The 14,418-nt window shown below is 40.4% G+C and overlaps 1 protein-coding gene across 1 annotated transcript in view; it reads right to left on the bottom strand.

Moving 5' to 3' along the window:
* Positions 1 to 14,418, bottom strand: part of LOC308094882 (uncharacterized protein) — a gene marked incomplete at both ends in the record, with an annotated part of 94,409 nt that overhangs the window by 65,134 nt on the left and 14,857 nt on the right. The window contains 19 exons of the mRNA XM_080441705.1: positions 4,311 to 4,370; positions 4,456 to 4,503; positions 4,787 to 4,841; positions 5,652 to 5,762; positions 6,824 to 6,963; positions 7,252 to 7,326; positions 7,529 to 7,552; positions 8,391 to 8,418; positions 8,701 to 8,769; positions 8,982 to 9,016; positions 9,377 to 9,631; positions 10,298 to 10,354; positions 10,445 to 10,492; positions 11,088 to 11,142; positions 11,226 to 11,321; positions 12,338 to 12,477; positions 12,903 to 12,978; positions 14,150 to 14,218; positions 14,379 to 14,404. Of these exons, the coding sequence (XP_080297831.1) occupies positions 4,311 to 4,370; positions 4,456 to 4,503; positions 4,787 to 4,841; positions 5,652 to 5,762; positions 6,824 to 6,963; positions 7,252 to 7,326; positions 7,529 to 7,552; positions 8,391 to 8,418; positions 8,701 to 8,769; positions 8,982 to 9,016; positions 9,377 to 9,631; positions 10,298 to 10,354; positions 10,445 to 10,492; positions 11,088 to 11,142; positions 11,226 to 11,321; positions 12,338 to 12,477; positions 12,903 to 12,978; positions 14,150 to 14,218; positions 14,379 to 14,404 (1,467 nt within the window). The remainder of the gene's footprint in view (positions 1 to 4,310; positions 4,371 to 4,455; positions 4,504 to 4,786; positions 4,842 to 5,651; positions 5,763 to 6,823; positions 6,964 to 7,251; positions 7,327 to 7,528; positions 7,553 to 8,390; positions 8,419 to 8,700; positions 8,770 to 8,981; positions 9,017 to 9,376; positions 9,632 to 10,297; positions 10,355 to 10,444; positions 10,493 to 11,087; positions 11,143 to 11,225; positions 11,322 to 12,337; positions 12,478 to 12,902; positions 12,979 to 14,149; positions 14,219 to 14,378; positions 14,405 to 14,418) is intronic.

Raw genomic sequence — 14,418 nt, 5'->3', positions numbered from 1 at the left:
AACACTGAGATGAAAGCAAGCTTCTATTAAGCTTTACAATACAACACAATACTGCTTCATCAAAGTTGGTACGGTGACTTCATACATTGCCAAAATGTGTCCTTATATTATCATCACTTTACACAAATACAGCTCAATGGAGTTAGGAGGTTTTTGAACATTAATGCGGAAATAGTTTTTTTTCTCCGTCTGACTTCGTCATTCTCCACAAGTTGGAGTTAGATGGTTTGAACGACAGTTTGAGGATCCAATGGAGTTAGGAGGTTTAGCCAGAAGAGCTTTTTATATATTATATTGGTTCAATATTTGTAAAACCCACACATATACCTAAAGGGTGTTCAATCAATAGCACTAGTTTAAAAATGTTTTCTGTTTTCTGCCCGACAGCGACAATATAAAAGTAGAATAATAATGAATCATACCTCGTCCTTTCTCCAGTCCATCTGCTGTGATTGTAGAACAGAGGGTTAAGAATAAACAAGATGCATTAATGTCACATACAGTACATGTGGACAACAACAGACCATGAGATAACAGGCTTTACTGTAGTACCTTCTGTCACAAAGATAGTCTTCATTTTCTGTAGACACAAACACACACACACACACACACACACGCGTACACACACGCACACACGCACGCAAGCACGCGTTATTGGAAGGTTCTGATGAAGTAAATTCATTAATATTCTAACTTGTGGACATAATAAAATAATTACGTCTCACCTGCTTGTGTTCTCCTCCTTTCACGTGAGAAAAGTATTGCCATGTGGTCTGGAATTTCATATTGCACACCTGATGGGGAGTTAAAATAAATGTGTATCAGCATCATTAGTCCATTGGGTTAACTCACACTGGCTGCGGGTACATGGACAGTTTCATTCGGAATGAATACACTTCTATTCGGAATGAATGAATGGATGAATTCATTCAGAATAGAAATGCTCATGTAAACACCTCAATTGGAATAGAATATTCCATTCCAGTCTGACCCGAATGAATTTTCATTCGGGTTAGGAGGGGTGGTATAGACCGTTTGAATCGGGATATACCAATCGGAATTGACCATGTAAACACTTTATTCCAAACACTCCTCTCTGTTTGGAATACATGCATTACTTTGCGCATGTCCGTGCTTAGTAGTGCTGTCAGAATTGTCCAAAAATTACCTATCAAATCTCTAATTCGGCCACGGTCGCTCCTGCGGGATAAAATGAATGATTCTATTCTATAGCGTCATTTAATAAGCCTGTAATGGTTAAGCCCAGACTTGTCCAGGAGAACGGACGCTCCGAGGATTGCTGGCCTAGGCTACACTTATATGGATATTTTTCTAAACGTGTATTTTAGGCCTCAGTTTTTAAAAAGAATCCCTGGCCACATGACAAAGATTATTTTTTTAAATCCCTGTCCACACGTAAACGCAGAAACGCATTGATCAGCTGCAAGTTTCAATTTTAAATCAGATTTTACATTTATTTTATATATGAGGGGCCAAATACGTATACATTTTTAATCACATGTTAAGGCCCAATACTGCAATAGCTGCATTGTTTTAATAGCATACGTGAACAAAAATAAATGAAAACAACATTATTAGGGCGCAGCTGCAGCGAAAACAGATGAGTTTTACTTAATCAATTCATTACATGGGCAGTCGGAACGGTCGTCCCAAAACACCACGCCCCACGCACCTTTTGAGCGGGCCATCCACGGCCGCTCCATGGTCGCTGGATTTTGACCCGGGGCAATTGTGTTTTAGGGCGACAGACCCCGCATTCACCCGTGTGCGCACCGCGCGCTACTCGGCGCAGTAAGAGGGTTTTCAAAGCTTTTTCATAATATTACAAGAAAAAAAGTGACACTCGGTATAATGAGTAGCTTATACTTTCTACTTAAGTATATTTTGATGCCAATACTTTTGTACTTTTGCCATAAATGAGCGTGCCTTGTTTCATAGACTCTCTCTCTCCATTTATTATTATAATGAAGCGGTCCGGTGTTTATGTATTATTATTTATTATTATAATGACCATGTGCGAATGCGCGATGACGTCATCGTACCTACATGAGAAATGTGACAAATAGTATAGGCTAGCCTACGTGTCTGGTACCAATACAAAAAAAGAAACTGGTCTGAACTTGTAGATCTGCTACTTTTGCATTAAAACGGCGATAACAAAGGAACACAGGCTTGTACCGCATACAACGCTGCCTGGCCAGGAGTCGGTGCGTTGCTTACCGGCCTGTTTACGACCGACAGACCTCCGCCGCGGAGGCACAAGGGGGCTATTGCCTCCTCCCATGCCCACCAGGGGATGCTCTGCTCCGGGTAGTGGCCCCTGGTCCATGCCCGGGCGTAGGAGGGAACCACTTTGCGCATGTCGGAAGTTATATTCCGAATGAATGCTTTGGTCATGTAAACGAGGAATACTTTTATTCAGGTCCCATGTAAACAGGTGAGTGGATCAGATTCCTCTATTCGGAATGAGTTCATTCGGAATAAATTCATTCTGAATGAATACATGATGGTCCATGTACCCGCAGCCACTGTGCTTCATACGTTCATAGGAGTATAGAAAGAGCCAAGCAAGTACAGGGTGGTGATGATGTCAATGACGATAGAGAATTCATATTCACCTGGCAGCTCAGTACGCAAAACATTACTGGATGCTTTGCTGCGCAAAAAAAAAGAACAAGGAAAGAAATATGCAGATATTAGAGAACAAGATAATAACACCAGAGTTGATTTTGACAGCACATTGTGATTTAGTTTTAGTCAGTCCTTTGAATAAAATTCCATTTAGTTTTAGTCATATTTTAGTCATCTGAAATGTTTTACTGTTAGTCTGGTTTTAGTCGACTATAAAATCATAAGATTATAGTGGACTAAAACTACAGTTGATTTAGTCGACTAAAATGTATTTTGTCGGTGCCTTGATGGCGTCATAATGGCTGATTTTACACTTGGTTTCATGCTGAAAATAGCCGATCTACAAGCCCATGCTCTGAAAATAGCAGATCTTCGAGCTCAAAACGCGTCGCAGAGCTTGAAGATCTGCTATTTTCAGAGCGCAGCACCCAAGCGCAAACAAGCATAAAATGACTCAGTTCTACTGGATCTCTTCTCCACTAGATCCCTCACTAACATTTGAGTCTAGTTTTTATTTGTTGACGAAATTGTCAATATATTTAATAGTTTTAGTCATAGGTCAGTTATTATTTAGTTTTCGTCAGTGAAAAAAGGTAGTCGACCAACATTTTAGTCGACAAAATCAACACTGAATAACACAATACATGAAAATTAACACAGATGATTAAAACAACACAACACAACACAACACAACACAACACAACACAACGCAACGCAACACAACACAACACAACACACACCTTCCAGCTTAGAGACTGCAGTTGGAGGCTCTGTATTGGTGGGATGCTGTGCTGTCATTTCACCACCAGGGGGCTCAGCAGTAGCTTTAAAATGATAAACAGAAAAGGAAAATTACAACTGAGTCAGTCCAACGGTTCTACTAAAACACACTGACTGGCATGATGACAGACAGAGGGGAAAGGGGTTTAACATTGACACTGTTAGAAAGAATGCTTCCAATTCATGTTTTCCCACATTTTATCTTGGCATATTGCTGAGCCTGCAAGCTTACCACATTTAGCTGAGCTAGACTGATGGTGGCGTGTCTCTGACTCCGAGGGTCCCTGAGCACCCAGGGGCGTCTCTGACTGTGAGGGTCCCTTAAGACCCGCCGGTGTTGTTGACTCCGAAGGGCCCTGAACACCCAGGGGTGTCTCTGACTGCGAGGGTCTCTGAGCACCCAGGGGTGTTGGTGACTGCGAGGGTCCCTGAGCATCCAGGGGTGTTGGTGACTGCGGGGGTCCCTGAACACCCACCAGTGTTGTTGACTCCGAAGGGCCCTGAGCACCCGGAAGTGTCTGTGACTCCGAGGGTCTTTTTTGTTTATCATTTATCTTGAGATTTTTAGAGGAAACATTTAGTCACAGAGTAAAACTATGAGCTTTATAATATTCAATGATCCTGGCTCCCTATGAAGCCGATGTCTATAATGCATTATAAACATGCTTATAATGTATTATAATCTGCTTAACACAGTATAGTTATAGTTAAATATATTAATACCTGTGAAGGTACTGTTGGTACTCAGTACTCAGTATTAATACCTGTGAAGGTACTGTTGGTACTCAGTACTCAGTATTAATACCTGTGAAGGTACTGTTGGTACTCAGTACTCAGTATTAATTCCTGTGAAGGTACTGTTGGTACTCAGTACTCACCCAGTTGAGGAGATGTGAGGCCGTCCTGCAGCTCATCCAGTGTGACCACCATGTTTGGAACTATGCATACACACCAACACAGAACACGTCATTATAAAACACAAACCTTATTTAGCTAATGAAGTGTTATATTAAAACCACTAACCTTCATGTTGCCAGTCTTTGCGGAAGTACGTGTTGAGAATCTGGCAGACTGTTAAAGAATCATTAAAAAAGCATTTAGATATACGTAGTACAAGACAGTGGGGTGGAGGTGGGCCTTTAGATATACGTAGTACAGGACAGTGGGGTGGAGGTGGGCCTTTAGATATACGTAGTACAGGACAGTGGGGTGGAGGTGGGCCTTTAGATATACGTAGTACAGGACAGTGGGGTGGAGGTGGGCCTTTAGATATACGTAGTACAGGACAGTGGGGTGGTGGTGGGCCACGCCCTGACAAGCCTGACATCATTTGATGGCAAAGGCCAGTACTCACCGTGCCAATAGTCGTTACTGAGCATGGCAAAAATCCTGTTTGGGAGCTCAATTATCTGGAAGGGAAGAAGAAAGGAAGAAAGAAAGAGAGAAAGGATGAAAGAAAGAGAGAAAGAGAGAAAGAAAGAAAGGGAAAAAATGAGTCAAGTTGCAGTAATCCTGGTCTCTATACTGCCTCCCCCTGGTCAGCCGGGGCGCCTGATGGAGGGGAAAGGAACTGGTTGGAATAACGTGTTCCTTCCACGCGCTACGTCCTACCGGGGAAACTCCTCCCCTGTCGGGTGATAAGAATCGGCCTGCTCACTCCTCATGCATTGAAGGAAGCATGAGGTCAGTTCAGGGCTCTCCCCAGGCTGGCAGAGGGAGAGTAGCGCCCAGGATTACTTAGGCAATTGGCGCTGGCTGAAAAAATGGGTTACAAATATCATAAGATTTTAGTCGACTAAATCTACAGTTGATTTAGTCGACTAAAATGTATTTTGGCCGTGCCTTGATGGCGTGGTAATACCTGATTTTACACCTGGTTGCATGCTGAAAATAGCAGATCTGCTGCGACGCGTTGTGAGCTTGTAGATCTGCTATTTTCAGAGCGCAACACCCGAGCGCAAACAAGCATAAAATGACTTGTCTTTTAGTTCTACTGGATCTCTTCTCCACTAGTCCCTCATTTTAGTCTAGTTTTTATTTGTTGACGAAATTGTCAATATATTTAGTCTTAGTTTTAGTCATCATTGCTTAGTTTTTTATTTAGTTTTCGTCAGTGAAAAAACTTTTTTCGCCATAATTTTAGTCAACGAAATAAACACTGGCTGCAATACATCAAGGATCGCCTGACAACCTCAAATTTGCTTTGTCTGCCATTTTACCTTGAGCACCATGGGTCCAGCTCCTTGAGCGTTCTCCTGCTTCCAGGCCAGTGATGTCAGGACCCTTTCACTCACATGTGGATTTGTGACTGAATTGATATTCTGGTGCGTCTAGAACACAAAAGACAACACATACAAAGTCCCGTGGTTAGGTATTATTGTCCCACCATAATGATGACAGGTTGTCAAGGAGATTCTTTCTGACAAATAAATGTGTGAGGTTTCTCTGAAGTTGCTACATACAGTAGATACAGAAGATTACCTAGATCTGTGTTTCTCAAAGTGGGGTCCAGGGACCCCCAGGGGGTCCTTGAGGGGGTGCCCAGCAAAATGATTGATAGTTAGGAACCAAATGGACCCTTATGGAGCTATAACTCTGAGAGTGTACAAATGGAACAGAACGGACCTGTAAGGGTCCATTTGGTTCCATTTTGCCCTCGAGTGGGTTCCGGGAGGTCCCCAGCAAAATGAGTTGATATCAATATCAGTTTAACCACTTTAACGCTAATATATACAAACGGATATTTTCAAAAATGTTTGAATATCTTTCATTTTGGTGGGATGATCTTTTCATCTTTTTCATCATTTTTAACACCACACATCTTGTATGGGGGTCCTTGGCACAAAAGATTTTCAGATGGGGGTCCGCGGCCAAATCCACATTCATTTAGGGGTCCCTTGGCATGAAAACGTTTCACCACTGACCAGAGGTGGAAGACATACTCAGAAGATATTTTACTTTAGTAAAAGTAGCAATACCACAATATAAAAACTACCACAATATAAAAACACTCTTTTACAAGTAAAAGGCCTGTGTTCATAATGTTACTTGAGTAAAAGTACAAAAGCATTGGCCTCAACATATACTTAAAGTACCAAAAGTAAAAGTACTAAAATGTTTGAAAATAGCCTAGGTATAAAATAGGGCTAAAGTGGTTAATGTATGTTTTATAATATCACAATTTATATCTGTATAAAGTAACTAGTAGCTTAAGTTTTCAAATAATTGTAGTGGAGTAAAAGTACAATATTTGCCTCTGAGATGTAGTGGAGTAGAAGTAAAAGTGTTGCAAATTGGAAATACTCTAGTAAAGTAAAAAAGTAACTCAAAATTGTAAAGTAAAGTACTTTACTGCCACTGACCCAGCAGATGTGGTTCTGAGAGGACTCACCAGAGTCTCCTGGATGTGTATAGGATGACACATATGGGCTCTGAAGTAGGAGGCGAGGAACGCACAGCGGCAGACGCTGCACACGCTCAGAGGAACGCCGTCACCTCGGCTGCTGACACACGTCACAATATGAAGTAGACCTGGCCAACAGAAAACACTCCATTCATTATTAATGAAGGAAAAGAGTCATTTGACTTTTCGTGGAAGCACAGTGAAACACCCAGTGATTACCAACTATCAGGGGATTGAGCATAATGGAGATACATATTCTGTGGCTATACTGTACTTCAAAAGGTAAGAACATCGACAAATCACTGGCAGTGGGTGCACGCAGCCAGAAATAAATAAGTCTGGCAGTGAAAGAGTTAAATGGCATCATATCACATACCTGTCTGCAGTGATTCTACAGATAATGGAGCCCAACTCACCGATGACTGGTTCTGCCCGCTGTGTGCTCTTGAGGTACGATAGTATCTCTTGACACGTGGAAATATCGTAGAACACTGAGGTGAAAGAAAGCTTAAATTAAGTTCAATTTAAAGTCTACAGTCAATGACAAAAGAATGACAGAATTATGATCATCTGCTATAGTTTAAGCAGAACTCCTCCACTATCACAAGAGTTCATTATGAAATCCTCTCCACAGCATCTCTGATAACCCAACATATGAAACAAGTAATACATAAAAACAATAATAAATCATACCTTGTCCTTTCTCCAGTTCACCTGCTGTGATTGTAGAACAGAGGGTTAAGAATAAGCAAGATGCATTAATGTCACATACAGTACATGTGGACAACAACAGACCATGAGATAAGGTTCGATCCCAGTTCTATCCCGGGCTCCCCCAGAGTTAGTGTGGAAGTGTCCTTGAGCAAGACATTGAACCCCTAATTGCTCCTGATGAGCAGGTTGGTGCCTTGCATGGTTTCCTTCGCCATCTGTGTGTGAATGTGTGTGTGAACGGGTGAATGTAATGCACAATCTATGTAAAGCGCTTTGGATAAAAGCGATATATAAATGCACCATTTACCATAAGCAAGGGATAATTGACAGGAAAAATAAATCCCGACAGGGTCACATAATCATCAATTATCCCGCTTATAGAGCACCGAAGTCTGACATAATTTACACATCCTACCTGGGCGTTTTTTCCCCCCCCGTTCTGAATTCCCACAGTCGTGTTTAATATCGCATCAAATAAGAACTGTGTTCCAAAAATAAACAAATGACCCCGGTGGTTTTACTCTTATGGATATGAAGCATCAACTGCCGTAGAATTAGTAGAATTTTCACATTTTTGGTTACTGAATCATCTATTTCTCGCCTCAAATGTTTTCAAAAACATTCTTGAGAGCAATGTTTAGCTGCAAATGACATGGTGTGTTTGTTTACATGACTGTCATGTTGGATACAGCATAAAATCAAGCAGCGCAGGTTGGTATGAGCAGGTGCTCCGAGTCTTTGATTAGACAGCGGACTGTTATTGAGCTCATCGGTCATTATCCAGAAATAACACACCGCTGAAGTCAACCAAGCCGTGTAATAACAGAGTATACTGTATTACCTTCTGTCACAAAGATCGTCTTCATTTTCTGTGGACAGACAGACAGACAGACAGACAGACACGTTTTTGAGCGGGGTATACATTATATAAAGACATTTTGTATGCACTCTACTGTACTGTATGCGTTTCTTTTTCAATATTTGTATTCTCTCTTCCCTACTTTTCTTTTTTCTTTGCAATAGTGTGAGCCTGCACAAACAAGAATGTCACCCACTTTTAACACTTGACGTGACAATAACGTTGGTGGATAGATGGATGGATGGATCAGATCATTTCATTCAACTTGTGAACATATGAAAATATGTCTCACCTGCTTGTGCTTCCGTCCTTGAACGTGAGCACAATAATCCTTTGTGTTCTCCACCGTCCAATTGCAGACCTCAAAATAAATGTTAATTCACATCAGCATCATTTTTCTTTGGTCCACTGGATTATCTTACATTATTGTACTTCACAGAATTATAGAGAGAGGCAAGCAGTTACAGTGTGGTGATTGATTGATTGATTGATTAATTGATTGATTGAATACTTTATTAGTCAGAAATGGGATGATGCCAAGATTATGGTGGTGAGAATAGAATTCATATTCACCTGGCAGCTCAGTACGCCAAATCCTGGAGACTTTCCTGTCAAATAAAATACAAACAGGGCTGTTATGATTATGAACATGTAGGGCTGTCATAAGGCTGTCATGATTATGACATTTTACATGTCGACTAATTGTCACACAAATAATTGCGATTAACGGTTTAATTGTGTTGTTGTCGTTGAACATATGAATAACAAATTACATTTGGATTTTTAGGCTTTGCAGTTGCACGGGGCAGACATGGCAAATGACCTAAATACACAAAGAAATGACTGACATATTATTTAATAACTTTATACTTTAAAAAAAAACTCACTAAATAAATTCACAGGAGGAAGAAAGAAGAGAATCTCAGATGATAGAAGACATTTTGTTTGTGCAAAAAAAAAAGGCTCACTTTCTTCTTTCTTTTTCTGCTTCTTTTTGCTTTTGTAGGTTTCTCTGGCCTCTGCCTTCTCTGTTGAAACGTCACTCTGTCTCATGGTGGACACTGGGTCGTGAAGGGGGGTGATGCTAGTGTTCTGCTTCTCTGTTGAAACATCACTCTGTCTACTGGTGGACACTGGGTTGTGATGTGAGGTGCTGCTGGTGTTCTGTTTCTCTGTTGAAACATCACTCTGACAGAGTTCTGTCTGCTCGCCAGGGACGTGAACTGAAAAAAGAACACAGCTGTGATGATTTTGACAGCAAACTTTGATTTAGTTTTTGAGTAAAATAGAGTTTTAGTCATCTGAAATGTTTCAGTTTTTGTCCCGTTTTAGTCAACTAAATCTACAGTTGATTCAGTCGACTAAAATGTATTCTGGCGGTGCCTTGATGGCAGCAATGGCTGATTTTACACTTGGTTGCATGCTGAAAATAGCCGATCTACAAGCTCCCAACTTGTTGTGTGAGCTTGTAGATCTGCTATTTTCAGAGCGCAACACCCGAGCTCAACCAAGCATAAAATGACTTGCCCTCCATGTCTCGTCTGTCAGACTGGAGATAGACTCTTCAGATATCTTCCCAAATCTGAGTGTGTTGCTGGGATAGAGTAACCAAGTTGATTTTCTCCTGAACCCCTTTAAATATAAGACATTTTAGTATGAAAATCTAGTAAATATTATGTGTCTTGTGACGATTAGGTCCAATATTTAGTTCAGTGACCATGGGGCTAAAGAATGGTTCAGAAGCTGTGTTCACGTTCACTCTTCCATTGGAATGAATAGACTCCAACCTGCTTCCGCTCTCCTAAAAAGGCGTCCACCTACGTCACGCAGATACGGGAAGTAAACCGGAGATGGTATGTCTTGCTATTTCCGTCTTGGGTGGTACTCACCCTGCTGAGGAGATGTGTGGCTGTCCTGCAGCTCGTCAAGTGTGACGATGTTTGGATCTATATTACATACACACGGAAACATAACATGTCATAATAAAACACAAGCATTATTTAGCTGATGAACTGTTATATTATAAAACCACTAACCTTCACGTTGCCAGTCTTTGCATAAGTGCTCATCAAGCGTCTTGCAGACTGTCAAAGAATCATTAAGAAACCGTTAAATGGTGTAAAGGTGGGCCTCAGATAGTCCCTCCCTGACAAGCTCCCGATGGTGGAAAGTAACGAAGTACATTTACTCAAGTACTGTACTTAAGTACAAGAGCATTTCCAATTTTCAAAACGTTTACTTCTAATCCACTACATCTCAGAGGCAAATATTGCACTTTTACTCTACCACAATTATTTTAAAACTTAGTTACTAGTTACTTTGCAGATATAAATCATTATAAAACATACATTAACCACTTTAGCCCTATTTTATACATAGGCTATTTGAAAATAGCCGATCTACAAGCTCACAACGCGCAGCGATGCGACACGTTGTGAGCTTAGTAGATCTGCTATTTTCAGGCATTTTAGTGCTTTTACTTTTGGTACTTTAAGCATATTTTGATGCCAATACTTTTATAATTTTACTCAAGTAACATTTTGAACACAGGCCTTTTACTTGTAACAGAGTATTTTTATATTGTGGTATTGCTGCTTTTACTTAAGTAAAATATCTGAGTACTTCTTCCACCACTGCAAGTTCCAATGTGTTTGATAACATATGGTCAGTTATACTCACCATGCTGATAGTCATCGTTGAGCATGCCAAAGATCCTGCTTGGGAGATCAATTATCTGGAAAATAAAACGTGTCAGGTTTTACAGCACTGACTGCAATACATCGCAAAACACACAATGTGCTTTGTTTGCCTTTTTACCTTCAGCATCATGTGAGCATTCTCCTCCTCCTCCCTGACCTGGGGTTTTAGGACCCCTTCACTCACAACTGGTAACTGAGCAGCATTCTGGTGCACCTATCCAAGAGAACAAAGTAGAAAACTCTAGTTTGTTAAAACCGAGGACATTACATTACATTGCAGTCATTTAGCAGATGCTTTTATTCAAAGCGACTTACAATAAGTTCATTCAACATATGTAGGGAACGAAACTACTAATCACCAGAAGTCTTAAGGATAATTCCTTTTAACAGGTCGTTCATGAAAGTCCTTGCGGTCTTGTTTCCAATGAGAACCTGTGAGCAATTAGGGGTTAAGAGTCTTGCTCAGGGACAAATCAACACATATGCTGGCCTGGCCTGGAATCGAACCTGGGGCAACCAGGGTCTCTGGCTCCCTAGGCGGGCTCACTAACCACTCAGCTATGGCGGCGCATTCTCTTCTCAAACAAGCAACCAAGAATATACCTAGCGCTAAGGTAAAAGTGCAATACATCAGCTAACTACTTTTTTAAACGGATGAGACAAATAGGAAAATCAAATGAGCAAGAGCTAAAACCAATAAGTGTATCAAATGAACAAGATCCAATAAAACAAGAGCTCGTACAAATAATTGTCAACAAGTAGGTAAGGCTAAGAGGAAGGGTCAGGGTAGTGTTTCCTAGAGGTGGGTTTTCAGCCTGCGGCGAAAGATGGGCAGTGACTCTGCTGTCCTGACATCAGTGGGGAGTTCATTCCACCACTGTGGGGCCAGAACAGAGATCGTTCAGAAGGACCACTGAGCGACGGGGAAACCAGTCGCCTCGAGGAGGCAGACCGAAGTGGTCGGGCAGGCGTGTAGGCTTGATAGCCTGGAGGTAGGAAGGAGCTGTTCTTTTCACTGCCAGCACCAGGGTCTTAAGTCAATCAGTCAGTCAGTCAGTAAAGGACATTCCAGGCCGGCCCCAGGGTCCAGCAAAATGTTAAATTAATAAAAAGTGAGGTTACACATGGGGGTCTCTTTGATATGTACAGTAGTAATAGACTTCAAATCAAATCAAAACATACAAACACACATTATACACAACCAGAACTGGACAGAAACAAAGGACTCACCACAGTGTGTTTGATGTGTGTTGGATCACCCAGATGGGCTCTGAACTTGGACCCGGGGAAGGTAGACTGGCAGACGCAGCACACGCACAGAGGAATGCTATTAGCACGGCTGCAGACGCACGTCACAACATGATGAAGACCTATCCCAGAGGATATAATCCATTCATTATTATACATATTATACATATATGATGGAGACCTATCCCAGAGGAAACGCTCCATTCATTATTATACATATTATACATATATGATGGAGACCTATCCCAGAGGAAATGCTTCATTCATTATTATACATATTATACATATATGATGGAGACCTATCCCAGAGGAAATGCTCCATTCATTATTATACATATTATACATATATGAAGGAGACCTATCCCAGAGGAAATGCTCCATTCATTATTATTGAAGACAAGAGTCATTTGTGTTTGCAAACTGTGGAACAAGATTACCTTTTCATTACAATAAGTACAAAACAAATGTAGCAAAATGTAGCTCTTGAATGGCATCATACTGGCATAATATATTTATTCCACATAATGCAGTAACTACTGTAACTCACCCTTGACCCCATGTTTTTTCTTGATGTACTGGCATTCATTCAAGATAGTACTGTAGTACACTAAGATGAGAGAAAGCTTCAGTTAAGATAGTACTGTAGTACACTAAGATGAGAGAAAGCTTCAGTTAAGATAGTACTGTAGTACACTAAGATGAGAGAAAGCTTCAGTTAAGATAGTACTGTAGTACACTAAGATGAGAGAAAGCTTCAGTTAAGATAGTACTGTAGTACACTAAGATGAGAGAAAGCTTCAGTTAAGATAGTACTGTAGTACACTAAGATGAGAGAAAGCTTCAGTTAAGATAGTACTGTAGTACACTAAGATGAGAGAGAAAGCTTCAGTTAAGATAGTACTGTAGTTCACGATCAATAAAATAAAATCGACTACCTTTTTTCACTGAGGAAAACGAAATATAAACTAAATAAAAACTAAGCTACGACGACTAAAACTAAGACTAAATATATTGACAATTTCGTCAACAAATAAAAACTTGACAAAAATGTTAGTGAGGAACTAGTGGAGAAGAGATCCAGTAGAACTAAAAGACAAGGCATTTTATGTTTGGTTGCGCTCAGGTGTTGCGCTCTGAAAATAGCAGATCAACAAGCTCACAACGAGTCGCATTGTGAGCTTGTAGATCGGCTATTTTCAGTAAGCAACCGAGTAATCAGCCATTACGACCCATCAAGGCACCGCCAAAATACATCTGAGTCGACTAAATCAACTGTAGATTTAGTCAACTATAATCTTATGATATTTAGTCAACTAAAACTAGACTAACAGTAAAACATTTCAGATGACTAAAATATGACTAAAAAACAAAATCAAAATGCAACATATTAACACTACATATGATTGTCTGCTAGTTTACAAGAGCTAGGTTTGAAATCCTCTCCAACATATAGAACAAGTAGAATAATAATAAATCATACCTCGTCCTTTCTCCAGTTCATCTGCTGTGATTGTAGAACAGAGGGTTTAGAATAAACAAGATGCATCAATGTCACATACAGTACATGTGGACAACAACAGACCATGAGATAACAGGGTTTACTGTAGTACCTTCTGTCACAAAGATAGTCTTCATTTTCTGTGGACGGACAGACAGACAGACAGACAGACAGACAGACAGACAGACAGACAGACAGACAGACAGACATTTTATTGGGACACATTTAATCAAGTTCTGGGCAAGTAAATTCATTAATATTCTAACTTGTGAACAACATATGAAAATATGTCTCACCTGCTTGTGTTCCTCTCCTTTCACGTGATTAGAATATTGCGACGTGGTTTCAAATGTCATACTGCAGACCTGACCGGGCAGACAAAATGAATGAATATCAGCATCATCTTTACTTATTTTACATTGTACTTTATCATTGTTTTAGAAAGAGGCAAGTATACAGCGTTGGTGATAATGTAAAGATTAGATTAAAGGTGAGATTAAAGGTGAGATTATAATTCATATTCACCTGGCAGCTCAGTATGTAAGATATGTCTGGATGCAAAACA

This window comes from Gymnoscopelus braueri (genome assembly GCF_963280865.1).
Source record: "Gymnoscopelus braueri genome assembly, chromosome: 11".
Lineage (NCBI taxonomy): Eukaryota > Metazoa > Chordata > Actinopteri > Myctophiformes > Myctophidae > Gymnoscopelus > Gymnoscopelus braueri.
The sequence above is the reverse complement of the archived record's forward strand: the minus strand, read 5'-3'. Positions and strand labels throughout refer to the sequence as shown.